This window comes from Excalfactoria chinensis, chromosome 12, assembly GCF_039878825.1.
Source record: "Excalfactoria chinensis isolate bCotChi1 chromosome 12, bCotChi1.hap2, whole genome shotgun sequence".
NCBI lineage: Eukaryota > Metazoa > Chordata > Aves > Galliformes > Phasianidae > Excalfactoria > Excalfactoria chinensis.
In genome coordinates, this window is record NC_092836.1 from 11,202,172 (window position 1) to 11,214,975 (window position 12,804).

The 12,804-nt window shown below is 44.8% G+C and overlaps 1 protein-coding gene across 20 annotated transcripts in view; it reads right to left on the bottom strand.

Moving 5' to 3' along the window:
* Positions 1-252: 252 nt before the first annotated feature.
* The window catches only part of SLMAP (sarcolemma associated protein), a 78,902-nt gene continuing 66,350 nt past the window's right edge, over positions 253-12,804 (bottom strand). For 12 of the 20 annotated variants that reach the window (XM_072347342.1, XM_072347337.1, XM_072347340.1 and 9 more), the window contains one exon: positions 8,230-10,213. In XM_072347342.1, coding sequence (XP_072203443.1) covers positions 10,124-10,213 — 90 coding nt within the window. In that variant the 3' untranslated portion in view covers positions 8,230-10,123. Of the gene's footprint in view, positions 478-8,227; positions 10,214-11,205; positions 11,296-12,804 lie in introns of those variants that run through there. The other 8 variants (XM_072347338.1, XM_072347329.1, XM_072347334.1 and 5 more) reach the window with 3 other exon arrangements.

The window sequence follows — 12,804 nt, forward strand, 5'->3', positions numbered from 1 at the left end:
CTCGTTCCTAGAAAACTGGCTATGTTGAAAGTGATGTAGTTCTCACTGCTCTCCCTCTGTCCATAGGAGGGAGATTAAACTTCCGTGTAGGAGAGCTGTAACTGGAAAGTATTGCCATTATATGAAGCACGACTAGCTTGTTCTCTAACACCAAGCATGCACACAGCCTCCCCTCCCCCCCAGCTTACATTGTACGCCAGTTTGGACAGTCAGAGAAAACTCTCCTTCCATACGTTCAGGATGTTAAGATTTCACCCTCCTTGCAGCAGGAAAACAAAGTCATCTTCTTTGCAGTGCCACAGCACCGAGCACACACACAGCACTGAAAGAGTAACGCATGAACTGATCTCTGCCATTGCTGAACACTGCAGTGATCCCGGAGCAGCCGTGGTCCTGTCATGTCTGCAGATGCTCTGTTAAGGACTCCCGGGGCATAGAGCAATTACTAGGATTTGTTTCTGCTTTCCAGGAGCAGTTCTGTTTAGGAGAGAATAGAGAGGGATTACTTTTACCTTATAGTTTGGACTTACAGGGTGTGAACTGAGCGTGCCTTCCCACAGATAGATCGCTGTCATGGCTGAAGTCACAGCGGGGTCAATGGGGCTCCTCCTGAGCAGTGCACCCAGCCCTAAGGGCTAATGAGGGCAAAAATCAGGGCCCAATTAGCAGCACAGCGGGGCTGCACAGTCCATACAACCGCTGTGCTCAGGCCACACACCGCGGCCTCTCCAACACTCTGCGCTTTTGTTTTGGGGTGGTTTGGTTTGTTGGTTTCATTTTGCTTTAAGACCGCAGTACTTGACATCTGATTCTGGTAAAAATAACAAACCAGCTCATTTCATCTATATCGGATTTACATTGCAACAGTGCTGTAAACTGCATTGTCTGACTCTGTGGGGCTGCAGGAAGTCTCCATAAGGCATTTTCCATGTGCACAGAGAAGAAACCATTTAAGCGCAGATAATTTTTTCCATACGCATTCTGTACGTGGTTCTATGCCACAGAACGAGACAAAACACAACGAGAACAAAGAGCCTTTCAAGTTTTCAAAACAATCTCTGTCGCCACTGCAGGGATGGCCGAAGCGAAGCCCCACGGGTGAGGCAGTGCAGGGGAGGCAGCAGAGTGGCTCACACTGCGCACGGCCAACACGATGCTGTGCAGAGGATGCGACCAATACCTGATGGTCTCCACCTGGAGATCACTGCACCCTCACCACCATCCCTTGGGAGCATCCCTTCGCTGGTTGCTGTGGTGCATCACCCAGCGCTGCCACCAGGGATGGGAACAGCAGGGTGGGATTGAGGAGGCAGGAGTGCCCCTCTGAGGCCTGCAAACCCCAGGAGCACCCCCAGCTCTGTGCCAAACCCTCCCCTTCCCGACGCCTCTCCCCCAGGCATTCTGTGGGAATTTCCCCAAATGCAGTTTCTCCCCCATTTCCTTCCTCTCGGGACACCTGGAGCTTCCTCCTATAGCAATCCCTGCTGCCCCGGCTGTGACCAAGGCCAAGCTGTGTTCCCAGGCCCTGCAGCTCTGGAACCACCACACCAACAGCACAGGGCTGCCAGGCCGATACAGTCGGAGACAACGCAGCCACGGATGTGAGGGCTTTAATGTGCTGCAGTGACAGGTAGCTTAGTTCAGCAAAACCAGCCCGACACACTTGAGGAAAACCAGAAGCAGCAACAGCTGGCAGGGATTCTCCAGAAAGCTGCAGGGGAAGGATTTTCCACAATGAAACGTGTGATGAAACACATTTGAAGTCAGTGTTTGACAGCCCGAGCCGTCAGTGAGAGCTCCTCACTGAACAGCCAGTTTGGCACACCATGGGCAGGGCAGCACCTAAACAGAGGAACAACAAACATCCTTTCCAGCTTTAATACTGGTGTAAAAGTTACTGAGGCAACTGATACACTCAGGGATGTTCTCTGAGCTGCCCCCTGCAAACAAAGAGATGCCTCAGCCAAGATCAGCACAGCTCCAGCACCCCCCTTCCGACATACGGAACTATTAAAGCTTGACAAAAAGCCTGAACCCGTCCCATTAAAACAGTATTGAGAAGCAGAGCTTCATTCTGACCGACTGCCCAGGTGTTTCATGCAATGCTCTGCTGAACCAAGCTGCTGCTGCTGCTATGCTGCACACCCACATCAAACAGCCACGTCAATACACAGCCTTGGTGCCCAGACACATCCCTGTGGGCCAGCAGTTGTGTTCATACATGTAGCACACAGCTTGGGCTCTGCCAGAAGCCCAAAACCCAACTGCAGGATGTTGAGGTAAAGCCGTGCTTTTCAGAGCACGATCGCTGCTCACTGCTGAGGTTCAGATATCCCACCCTGCGTGCTTGGACAGACCGGAGCAGACATCACTGCGTTTACTGAACCAACCTCAGACCCCACTTCTCCGACCCACCGGCACATACGTCACCCCAGCCTGCAGCACCAGCTGCACGAGTGTAACACAGACACAGCAATGGCACTGCGGGCTGCGGGCTGCTGTGACACAGAGGAGGGGAAGGAACGGCTGCCACAAGGGAGAAGCGCTCTGCTGGCTGCCAGGACCTCCGTAACTACAGCACTGGGCCTGGGCCACTTTTGGGCAGCTGAGCAACCTGTGTGCACGCTCTGCACAGCCACAGACAGTGGAAGTCCTGCCTTCCATTTTTCGCATTCCAAGAGTGCTCTCTTCACCTTCTTTCAGCTTTATTATTCAGCAGAAGGAAGGGTGAGGTGGCGATGATCCTCACCAGCATTCACAGGATGTGACTGCACCGTGACTCATCGGCCCCTTTCAGCCCATCAGAGGAAGCCGCTGGCACGGCTCAGCACCGCCAGCACTACTCATCAAGATGAGCAGCCTTGCAAGTTTGCCCTGCAGACTGAAACCTTCCTGTTACAGAGCTGCAGCTCCACATTTTCACGCCACAAAGGGACAGAAGGTTTCCAACGTGTGCTCAAACTCTCAAAAATAAAACCCAGCATAGCAGCTTCGCCACGAAACACCACAGCCAGCAGCATCCAGCCCTGAGCCTGGAGCAGGTGAAATCAAGAAGCAACATTAACCGTCTAATTGCAGAGTATAACTAATCAGCCAGTAACCAATCTTTATTCATTAGCACGAGGACTTACCATGCTTTAGTAATCTCCAATGTGAAATGTTTTTCACGGCAACCGCAGCCCATTTACGTTAAATGAAGCGCGTTAACGCCGCTGTTAAGCGAGAAGAATTGAGATGGTTCTGAGAGATCCCTGCCGGCACCGCGGCCGCATCCTCCGTCCCTGCACGGACCGCAGCTCCATCACGCGATGTGCGCCCCGCTGAGGGCAGCAGGGCACAGCCCCGGCAGGGCAGAGCACACCTCCGGTAAAGGAGCACAGTCCCCACCACAAAGCTATCCCGGAATAAGTCATCCTGATGGAACCATTCCAGCATTTGTTTCTGAATTGGCAGGGAAAGCATCAGCTTGGGGGCAAATCGTTCTTACCACTCTCTCTAAATTTGAGATGAGAAAGGCTGTTTATCTATCAGATCTCCCGAAGAGGGGCAGGGGTGTGCTGGGGAACACCCTCACTCACAGCACACACAGCCTTGCGCATAACATCCTAATAACGGGGACTGTAAATCGTTTCTTATTGGCTGGGGTGTAATTAAGACCAGATAAACATGACACCGTGCTGCAGGTGCACCACAGCGGAGGCTGTTAAACAGACCGAGAGCCCTTCAACCCGAAGGGATCAGAAAGGAAGGAGATGTAATACAGAGAATCTGCACAGACGGGATGCGGGGCTGTTGCAGCACACAGCTCCTGTTTGATCGTGCTGGCACACAGGCTCCGGGGCATGGCAGCAAAGGCTGAGTGTTCCCACCAGTATCCCATTACCGGCTGTTGCTGTGTGACAGAGGGCAGCCTGACAGAACAGCTTCTGCAAAGGTGTCAATTCTTCCAGGTGGGAACAAGTGGCACCTGCTGACATCCGCCCACTTGCTGAGTGCTTATGGAGGCAAAGCAGTTGGATGTGAGCACAGTGAGGGGGTGGTGCCAACACTAACACACCTGGTAGAACGGGCAAGTGTTAACTCAGCTTCACTTTCAATAGAGAAACACAAGTCACCCTGAGGTGCATCAGAGCACAGCCCAGGGCCAGGCCAACAGTGCGGGGCCCACACATGGTCTGCTCCTTCCCTGTGGCCCCAGGGCCAAGGCCTGCAGCGCTGCTGGGACAGTGCATGGCACGGAGCTTTGGGGTCTGTCTGAATGAAAGACTATGCACGATGCAGATCAGCTTGCTGAGGTGCTGTCGATTTATTCTCGTCTATTTATTTATTTTTAAAACCATTTATTCATCCCAAAAAGACATATTGCATATTTGGAACATTATTAAATAAGAGCCGTTATATCCTTCAAGACAAGTATTTGTGTCACATCAAAACCGATGACATATCCAAAAGTATTTTCCAGAGTGAAACTCCTAACAAGAAATACAAACAGAATACAAACTTAACGAAGCAGCGCCAAAAGATTTAAACAGCTCCATCCCATACCAAAGCCCTCATTGCAACACCCGTGGTATGTGTGTGGTGCTCCTAAGAGATGGAATCCCCATCTGAGGGCAAGGAAAGAAATAAGAGCCAAGTGATTCCATCTCAGTGCTACCCTTCTTTCTCATGGTTACAAGTGACCATCACCTACCCAGCACACATCAGCACAGCCTCCACCAGCAGTTACACACACGCACACCTGTGCAGCAGAAACATTTCACTTCCAGCACTGGAAACAATGCTGAGCCCACCTCATTGGGCTGAAACAATTTGGACCTGATTTGGAATTAGAAATGCCTTGGAGAGAGAAGTGGCAGTAATGGGCAAAAAGCAGCTTCTCGAGAAGTGTGTTGGTGTTCCTGATGCACAACTTCTGAGGGTCATCTCACAGTCCAATCTAAATGATCTAATAATCCAGATCCGCTAATAATCCAGACTACAAAACAGCTGGCCCTAAAAAAACCCAAAACCAAACTTAAGCAATGCAACCATCCTACGAGTGTTTTCCCCTTTGTGCTGCAGGGATCTGGCTCTGGTTGGTTAAGATCCAACAGTTTCTGATCAATAATGTAGAAAATCTTCAGCAGTCAGTGCTGTTCAAATCTTAGGGCTGAAAAAAGCCAACAGCCCCAGATGGGTGAAGGGGTGAGCAGTGATGGGATGGGGCTCCTGCCCCGTACTGCCCATCTGCAGCCATTACTGCTGGGCAATACTCCCGAGTCAGATACCACAGGGCCACACCAATGTGAGGAATGCAGATTTAACTCACAAGATTAAAATCCAAACGCTAGAAGTCTATGAATAGCAGAAATGTCCCGGGGATGTGTGGGATGACCCAAACAGGAGCATCAGAGCGGGATACAAAACCTCTTGTTTATGCAGTGTCAGTAAGGTCACGGCTGTAGGAGCACGTTCTGTTCTGACATCCACCCCAGAAAAAGAATGCTCACAACATTAGAAAAACTTAAAAGCGATCAGCAAAAGTGAGAGGGATGAAAGAAAAGTGTGAGCAGCTCAATCCATCCCTATGAAATAGGATTAAGAAGGTACTTTGATCCCAGTGTATGAAACCCTGCAGTAGCAGGACATCCTTCAGAAGAGACGCACTGCAGCCAAGACTAGATGAATTCCAACAGCAAATTGCTATTGTTATGCTTGAAACAAGAATCCAGTAACTGCTCGGTAACTTACCTAGATGGGAGAACAGTTCTCTTCCTGCAGCTCTTAAATCAAGGTTTCCTTCCTTCTAAAATAGGTGCTGTCATTTGACATTACGCTTTTCTGATGTTAAAACCGACCAGTAAAGTTTCATGACTGTGATACCCAGATCAGAAATGACACACGTGTGTCTTCCACCTCTGCAATTGAATGGAAGTCAGAGCCTCAGGGAGCCGCCACCACTGCAGCTTTTGCTTCAACTGCTGATTTGCTCCCACATTTTAGGCCAAATGATGCCAGCACCTGTTTTTTAAAGCAGCAGTGGGTGCAGCCCTCTCCAAGCAGAAGATCTTGGCTCTGTGGGCAAACATTTGCTCACTGACCTGTATTTGGCACAAAGGAAAAAGGCAGGAAGAGCAGAAACACCACAGCCCCATTCCTGCCACGGGAGGAAGGAAGGAGCTGTGCGTCCATAAGCACACACACAATGGGAGAAGTAAAACAGCTGGATTGAGGAATTTGGTGCAGTTGTTTGCTGGAAACAATCACCTTTCAAACAGATCCAGAGGCATAAAGAAGAGAAACATGGAGAGGGAGGGATATGGCTTCTAATTCCTTCCTACATCCTATCACTGTATTAATGAAGACATGTGCTGTGGTACACAAAAACCCAGAGGGAATAAAGGCTGCAGTGGGATCTGGCCAGCCCCAGCACGCAGCTGCAGCATATTTGTCAGAGAAGATTCAAGCTGAAGAAATGACTCTTGCAAGTGGCAGAATCACACAGATTAAGGCAGGAGACATTCCAAATGTTACGTAAAGCACACTGAAAATGTGAGTGGGTAATCTACACTGGAAGACTTGTTTAAAAGTCCTCAAAACTGAAGAAAATGCTCCAAAAAAAGCACGCACAGATGATGCCTTTTTGCCTCAGCCATTTGATACTAAATCTCAGTAAGACTGCTTTGTAAGAGAACTCTGCAATGTATTGTGCAGGTTCACAATTCTCTATTTAGCACCAAAAGATCCAGAGTCTGGAAGAAAAGTCAGGCCAAGGTTTTGGGGAAACACGGTTAGCTCAGCTGCAAGGAACAGCAAGGTTACACTGCATTCTTTATGCTATAAGTGGGAGGCTTGCTGCTGCAGTAGTCCCCAAAAGTTGGTACAATTTCTATTGAAAGAAAATAAAAGGGAAAAAAAATAAGTGCCTCAGTCAAGGCTTCAGAAGAAGCATTCAGATATTACATCAAATCTCCCAAATTCAGCCAGTAACCAACAATTCTCAGACTTTCCAACTACAAAAAGCTTTTAAAAGTTCAAGGTTGAGTGCAAGTTGAGAGCACTTATTTTACAAGAACATTCAGAGCATCTTAAATGCTTTATGAAATGCTGCTCTTGAAGTACCTGCAAGGCTTAGCTCATCCAGCCTCACAATTTAAAAAGAAAACCTACATCTGAATGTCGAAGAGCACAGATATTTACCATAAACACAAGGAAAAACAGCTGAGAAGAGATGTTTGTGAATAGAGTGTCCATAGAACTTCAGTGTCAAAGCACTGGAGAATGGGAACCTCCCTTTCTCCAGCCATCATCCAGGGATTCCCAAAAAGAGTGAACAGTGTATTTTAGTTGATTCCTGATAACTTCGAACATGCACATGTCAATAACTCCTGGGAAAGGCACAGCATTAGGGAAACACAGGAGTACTCGTAAGCATGAACGCCATGCAATGTGTATTATGCATCTGTGTATGCAATATAAATATGCACACATGCACATAATTAAATCTTTCTCCTTTAATACATCCACGTTGGGTCTCAAATTTCAGCTCTCTGATGCACTACTAAAGATCTCTCAGAACGCAGCATTTGTCTTTAATACAAACTCAATCCCACGTCCCAGGCAGTGCAGCTCAGTGTGGGGCACCCAGCGGCTGTGTGCTCCCCAGGGTTGGTCCCACGGAGCTCACCCCTTCCCATCGCCAGCCCCAGGGCCCGCTGCTCAGCAGGCTGCACTGCTGGCCTCTGTCCACCTCCTCACACCACGTCTACGTGCTACCAGCAGGAAGGAGGGAAGAGGGTCAACTGCAAAAGGAACAATGGCTGCAGGAGGGACAAACAGGGAGCTGGGGTACTAAAACCTGAGAAGGCAGCAGCAGGCTCCCTTCCCCCAGAAGGGCTTTCCATATCCACTGCTCCTCCAGGCTCATGACCTCGGCCTCAGGCACAATCCAGCTTTCAGCTGTAATCACTATTATTTTCTCCCCAGCAGTCATGTTCCCAAGTTCTTCGCGGCCCTCTCCTCCCCCCTTTCTTTCCAAAAGCCACAGAGAGGAGAGAGATCAGTTAGACCGGAACCTAAACCAGTGCGAATGTGAAACACAATGTAAAAGGAAAATAAATAATAATTCTTTTGATATTACTGAACATGCTGCAGACACCGTGCCTAGTAATTACGGCAGTATCTAGCACAACAGAAACTTAGCATGAGTCTACTGTTTTTCAAATGAGATCCAACTCAAACATGCATAGGGAGAGTAAAGTTATTTTATTAAATCATGCACATCACGTGTGTTAGTGCAAATAGTTTAATCTGTACTCCAGAAATTCTATTGTATTTTTATATCTTTACAAAATAGATTTAAAACAATTATTTACTTTAAAAAATGTAATTCTGAAGGTAAGCATTTCAGAACAATATTTGCAATAACCTATATACAAGAGGTACTGAGTACCACTGGCATACGAGTGTTCTGTGGTTGGGTGGCTTCCTGCAACTGAAAGTGATGAAATGAATGAACTAAATGACGATGCTTTCTACAAGTCACTCACGGACTATTTTTGCCATAACTAATAATCCTCCCCATAGAAAATCCCATGTAACTTAAGACAGAACCTTTAATTAAAGGACAATGACCCTCAAAACCTTACAAGGTACGTTATATACTAAATTTCTATTTAAATATTTAAAACTACCTGTCGATTGCCATACAATTGTTTAATGCCAATTTAACTGCTGAGATTACCTCCCTGTTCTGAAGCTTCCCTTAGCAAAGCCATTTTACTTCACCGTTCTTCAGTATATCGTTTAAGTCTTCAATAGTCTTTTTTGACAGAACTGTTGAGCTGGACAGAATAACTACAGCCTACGTTTAATTCAGCAGTATCTACAGTGATTCCCACCAAAAGTCAGCAAATAGCAATAGTTAATAGTACTTTGATAAGGAGAATAAACTTTGTAATGGGAACCATTGCATCATACTTACAGCCATGTGATGAGGATGCACAAAGTTCTACTACCAAATTAAAGCCATCTTCCACCGACCCATACATGACCAGAGATTATTCCAATTTTGTAGCATGTTATGCAACTTAGAATATTTTCAGCTGATCACAATGTACTGTAGCAGTTCTCATAACAAAGTTACATCAATAAAAGCTTATTTAAAGAGCTTCCCCAGCTCAGTCAGAAAGTATCAAATGACTGAAAAAATAAAATTGATACAATGTGATATGTGAAAAAGTATTCATACTTTTAAAGAACGCACCTCTTTAAATATATGAAATTTAATAAATTACATTCAAAGTAAAGTTAATGTAAGTTGAATCACTGCACTATGTCCATCAAATGACCAAGTATTTGCTCCCAGAAATGCCTCAGTTCACTCAAGAACACACACATGCTTACACTCGCACACGCGCACACTGAATACTCTAGGCTGGTCTCACCATCAATATCTATCTCTTTTAAGGCTGGACATGAATTGTGGCTTTCCCCCCCACCCAAAAAAAAAAAACCATTAATAAAAGAATCCTTATCAAAGAAAAATATGTTTCCTTCAAAAGGCGTGGTAAGAAGTTTTCTTAAGTCTTGTTCCCAACAGCTCAGTGACTAACAGCAAGTAAAATGGCGTGCTAGTCTTAAAGAACATCATCCTGCAAGGCACTGAGCGCACTGCGTCCGTCTGCCAAGCTTCTGTGAGGTTACTTGGCTTGGGTGTCCAAATCCAAAGCGTGTTTTTCCTTTTACATCTGGCAATCAGATTCTAAAGTACGTGCCCACAAGCCTAGCCATTATAAATGATTTGGTACAAAGAAGTCTACTTTAGGCCACCGTTGTAGTATTCAGAATCCCAACAAACTAATTTAAAACTTGCATGAAATTGTAAGCAAAAATATTGCTCACAGTATGATGAATCACAATTTTATTCCCTCTTTATAGACAGATACATTTTATACAGTTTAAAGCAAATGACCCTACTGCTGTTCTCACGCAGAGCTGTGCTGTATTGAGAGGTAAAAAAAAAGAAAAAAAAAAAAAAAAGAAAAGAAAAAAAAAGGAAGAGAATTAATCTGTTTTCCCTCAGTATATGAATGTTGCCAGCTTCTAAAGGGAGGACGGTGTATGGATTCAACAACAGTTCTCATGGAGAAGCTCTGGTTAGGCCTGGGTACAGCACCACGGCTGTCACAGCAACCAAAGCTGCCATCACAGGCATCCAAGGCCATTGTCTCTGTGTGGAGAGAAAAAAAAAATCAATATCATATTTGCTCTGATTCATGCTAATCACTTTACCCCGTGGTTCCTCAAAGTCCTGAGTACCTGTTGATAGGCATCACTACAACGTTACCCACGAGCCCTACTGCAGGCTAACCCTGACCTGGAGCGAACAAAGGGAAGAACAGAACTCTTCATGACTGAGGAGACATCTTTGGCAGTTCCATATATCCAGCTTTGTTACCATACACACCTCAAAGAAATTGGCTGTTCAGTTTGTGAGGGCTTAAGATGTTTAAAACAGCACTTGAGCGAAGTAATTGCCAGGCAGGTTTATGCAGTACTGACATCTTTAACTTGGCTTTTGAAGGATTAAATCCAGATCTAAGATATCAGTTCATAACAGACCCTAACAACATCATTTCTAGCAGGTTGTCACGACATTTTATGATGACAGTAAGAGAAGAACACACTGGGAGACGGTAGAAAAGATGCAAGCTGAGAGGTCAGAATACAAACCAACCACCTATTTCTCGTCTTTTTTCCATCTTCTTCACAGCAAGTGAGAAAAATGAAAGTGTTTACAGCCAGAGAGGAATTTCTTAGTCCGTAAATAAGAACCAAAGCTTGACTTTTATTGTTATTTAGAGGCAAACTCTTCATTTTTCATAGTTAATTAAGCAAATAAGCTTTCTTACAGGCCCTAGCATCGCAGCATTGTGCAAAAGGTAGCCCATTTGCTGAAGACAAACTGAGACCAAGTTAGAAGAGGCACGTTCAGAACCAGTTAGAATGAAATTGATTGTTAGAATTAAAGGAATCAGACAGATGTTAAATGATTAGTTGATCGTTCAGCTCGTCAGTATCAACAGAATGGCGTATTAAATGAAGGGTTTGCTTCAGGTAAAGAAATACCTGTGAGCATTTCACCATGCACTATTTTATACAGAAATGGCACAAACAGGTGAGAGGGACAAACATACATCGACTGAACAGTAGTGCTTGTACCTTTCGCTACCACAATGGGCCGTAACACCAATACAGGAAAGCCAGGATTAGGCCGATGAATACGGCTGGGACGGGTTGTAATATGGAAGGCTAAAGAAGGGAAGGGATATTAAAAATCACTTTGTGCTATAAATCAATCAGGTAAAGATGATTGAGAGGGGAAAATAAGTCAGTGAGTTTTGTTTTAATTGAAATGTATTAAAGACATCTAATAATACAGCATTATCTAATCTGGTATACAAAGTTAGTACACCATTCTACTCAAATGAACAGGAATGTTCAAAAATAAAGGGAAGTGAGGAGAAAATACTCTAAGAAACTTCATCTCAACTTGGAATTTAGTACTTAAAACCAGTACGAATTATTTGCTTGTATTTTATATCTATTTGTTTTTAGTTTTTCTGTGCAAGTAATTGGAAATCCCAACTGGATTTCGTAAGGCAGAAAGACTCATACCAGAGATTGAATTTTTCAGCTGCTTCTTCATTCCGCCTTTCCTATTTTCCATCATCAGCCTCCAAGAAAAACAATCTCTTTCCTCCATTAATGAATCAATAACAACTATGTCCACAGGCAAACCCAGTAGTTCAGACATTTGTGAGGTTATAACACAATGTACAATCAGCACTAAGTTACTATAAAGCAGAGAAGTAGATTTCTGTTAGAGATACCACAAAGATCAGCATCTCTGGTAGCGCATCAGACTTGTGAGCAAATGCAGTTCTGAAGATTGATCCAATGATGCAGCTGGACCAAACTACCAGCAAGCAAGACTGAAGGGGTTCGTTTAGCTCATGGCCTCATCACAAGAATCTGCATATTTTCTCGGTTATTTTCAATTAACTGGAAACTACTTTGCTTCACAATCTGGAGAGAAAGCCTCTATCCTCAAAACAATACACTACAAGCAAAAATGGACCTAATTCCTTTTTAAGCTGTCCCAGGAAGACATCTGCTTTCTCTGTATCTTAGCCTGTATGTTTTGTGCACATACACCGACACACAGAGGTTAAGTTCAAATCATACTTAATATTTTCCTAAGAGCTTCTCTGTGCTGAACTCACCTTGATTTTGTTCAGCCAAATAAATTCATGTTTGGAGACTTCCTAAAATATTGGAATCCATAAATAAAGTCTCATTCTGTTTTGAATTTGAGGAAGTCAATCATAGAACTTCCAACGTGGTTAAGAACACAGAATTCTCTTAGAAGGTATTCTAATATTTGCCATTCAATTCTTGCCATTACAGTAATTGAGATTTGTTGTAATCAACGTAAATATTAGACTGACAAATCACGTGCAACTATTAATTTCCATGCAGCACTTTATATATATATATATTTTGTCATTGTTGCCACAAATCAGTGCCATCTTCCCAAAGAAAGCACAAGGGCAGAAATAATCACAGCAGTGTTCAATAAAGCACCAAAAGCTTCAGTCAACTCCGTGACAGCAGCTCATGTTCTCAAACTGTTCACATAAACAAATCCGTCATGTAAAGCGCATCAGGAAATAATCAGTGACTACAAACATGCAAGCACAAGCAATACACCACACTGCTAAGCAGTTCAGAGCACAAAACTGCAGTTCTTTTTAGTTT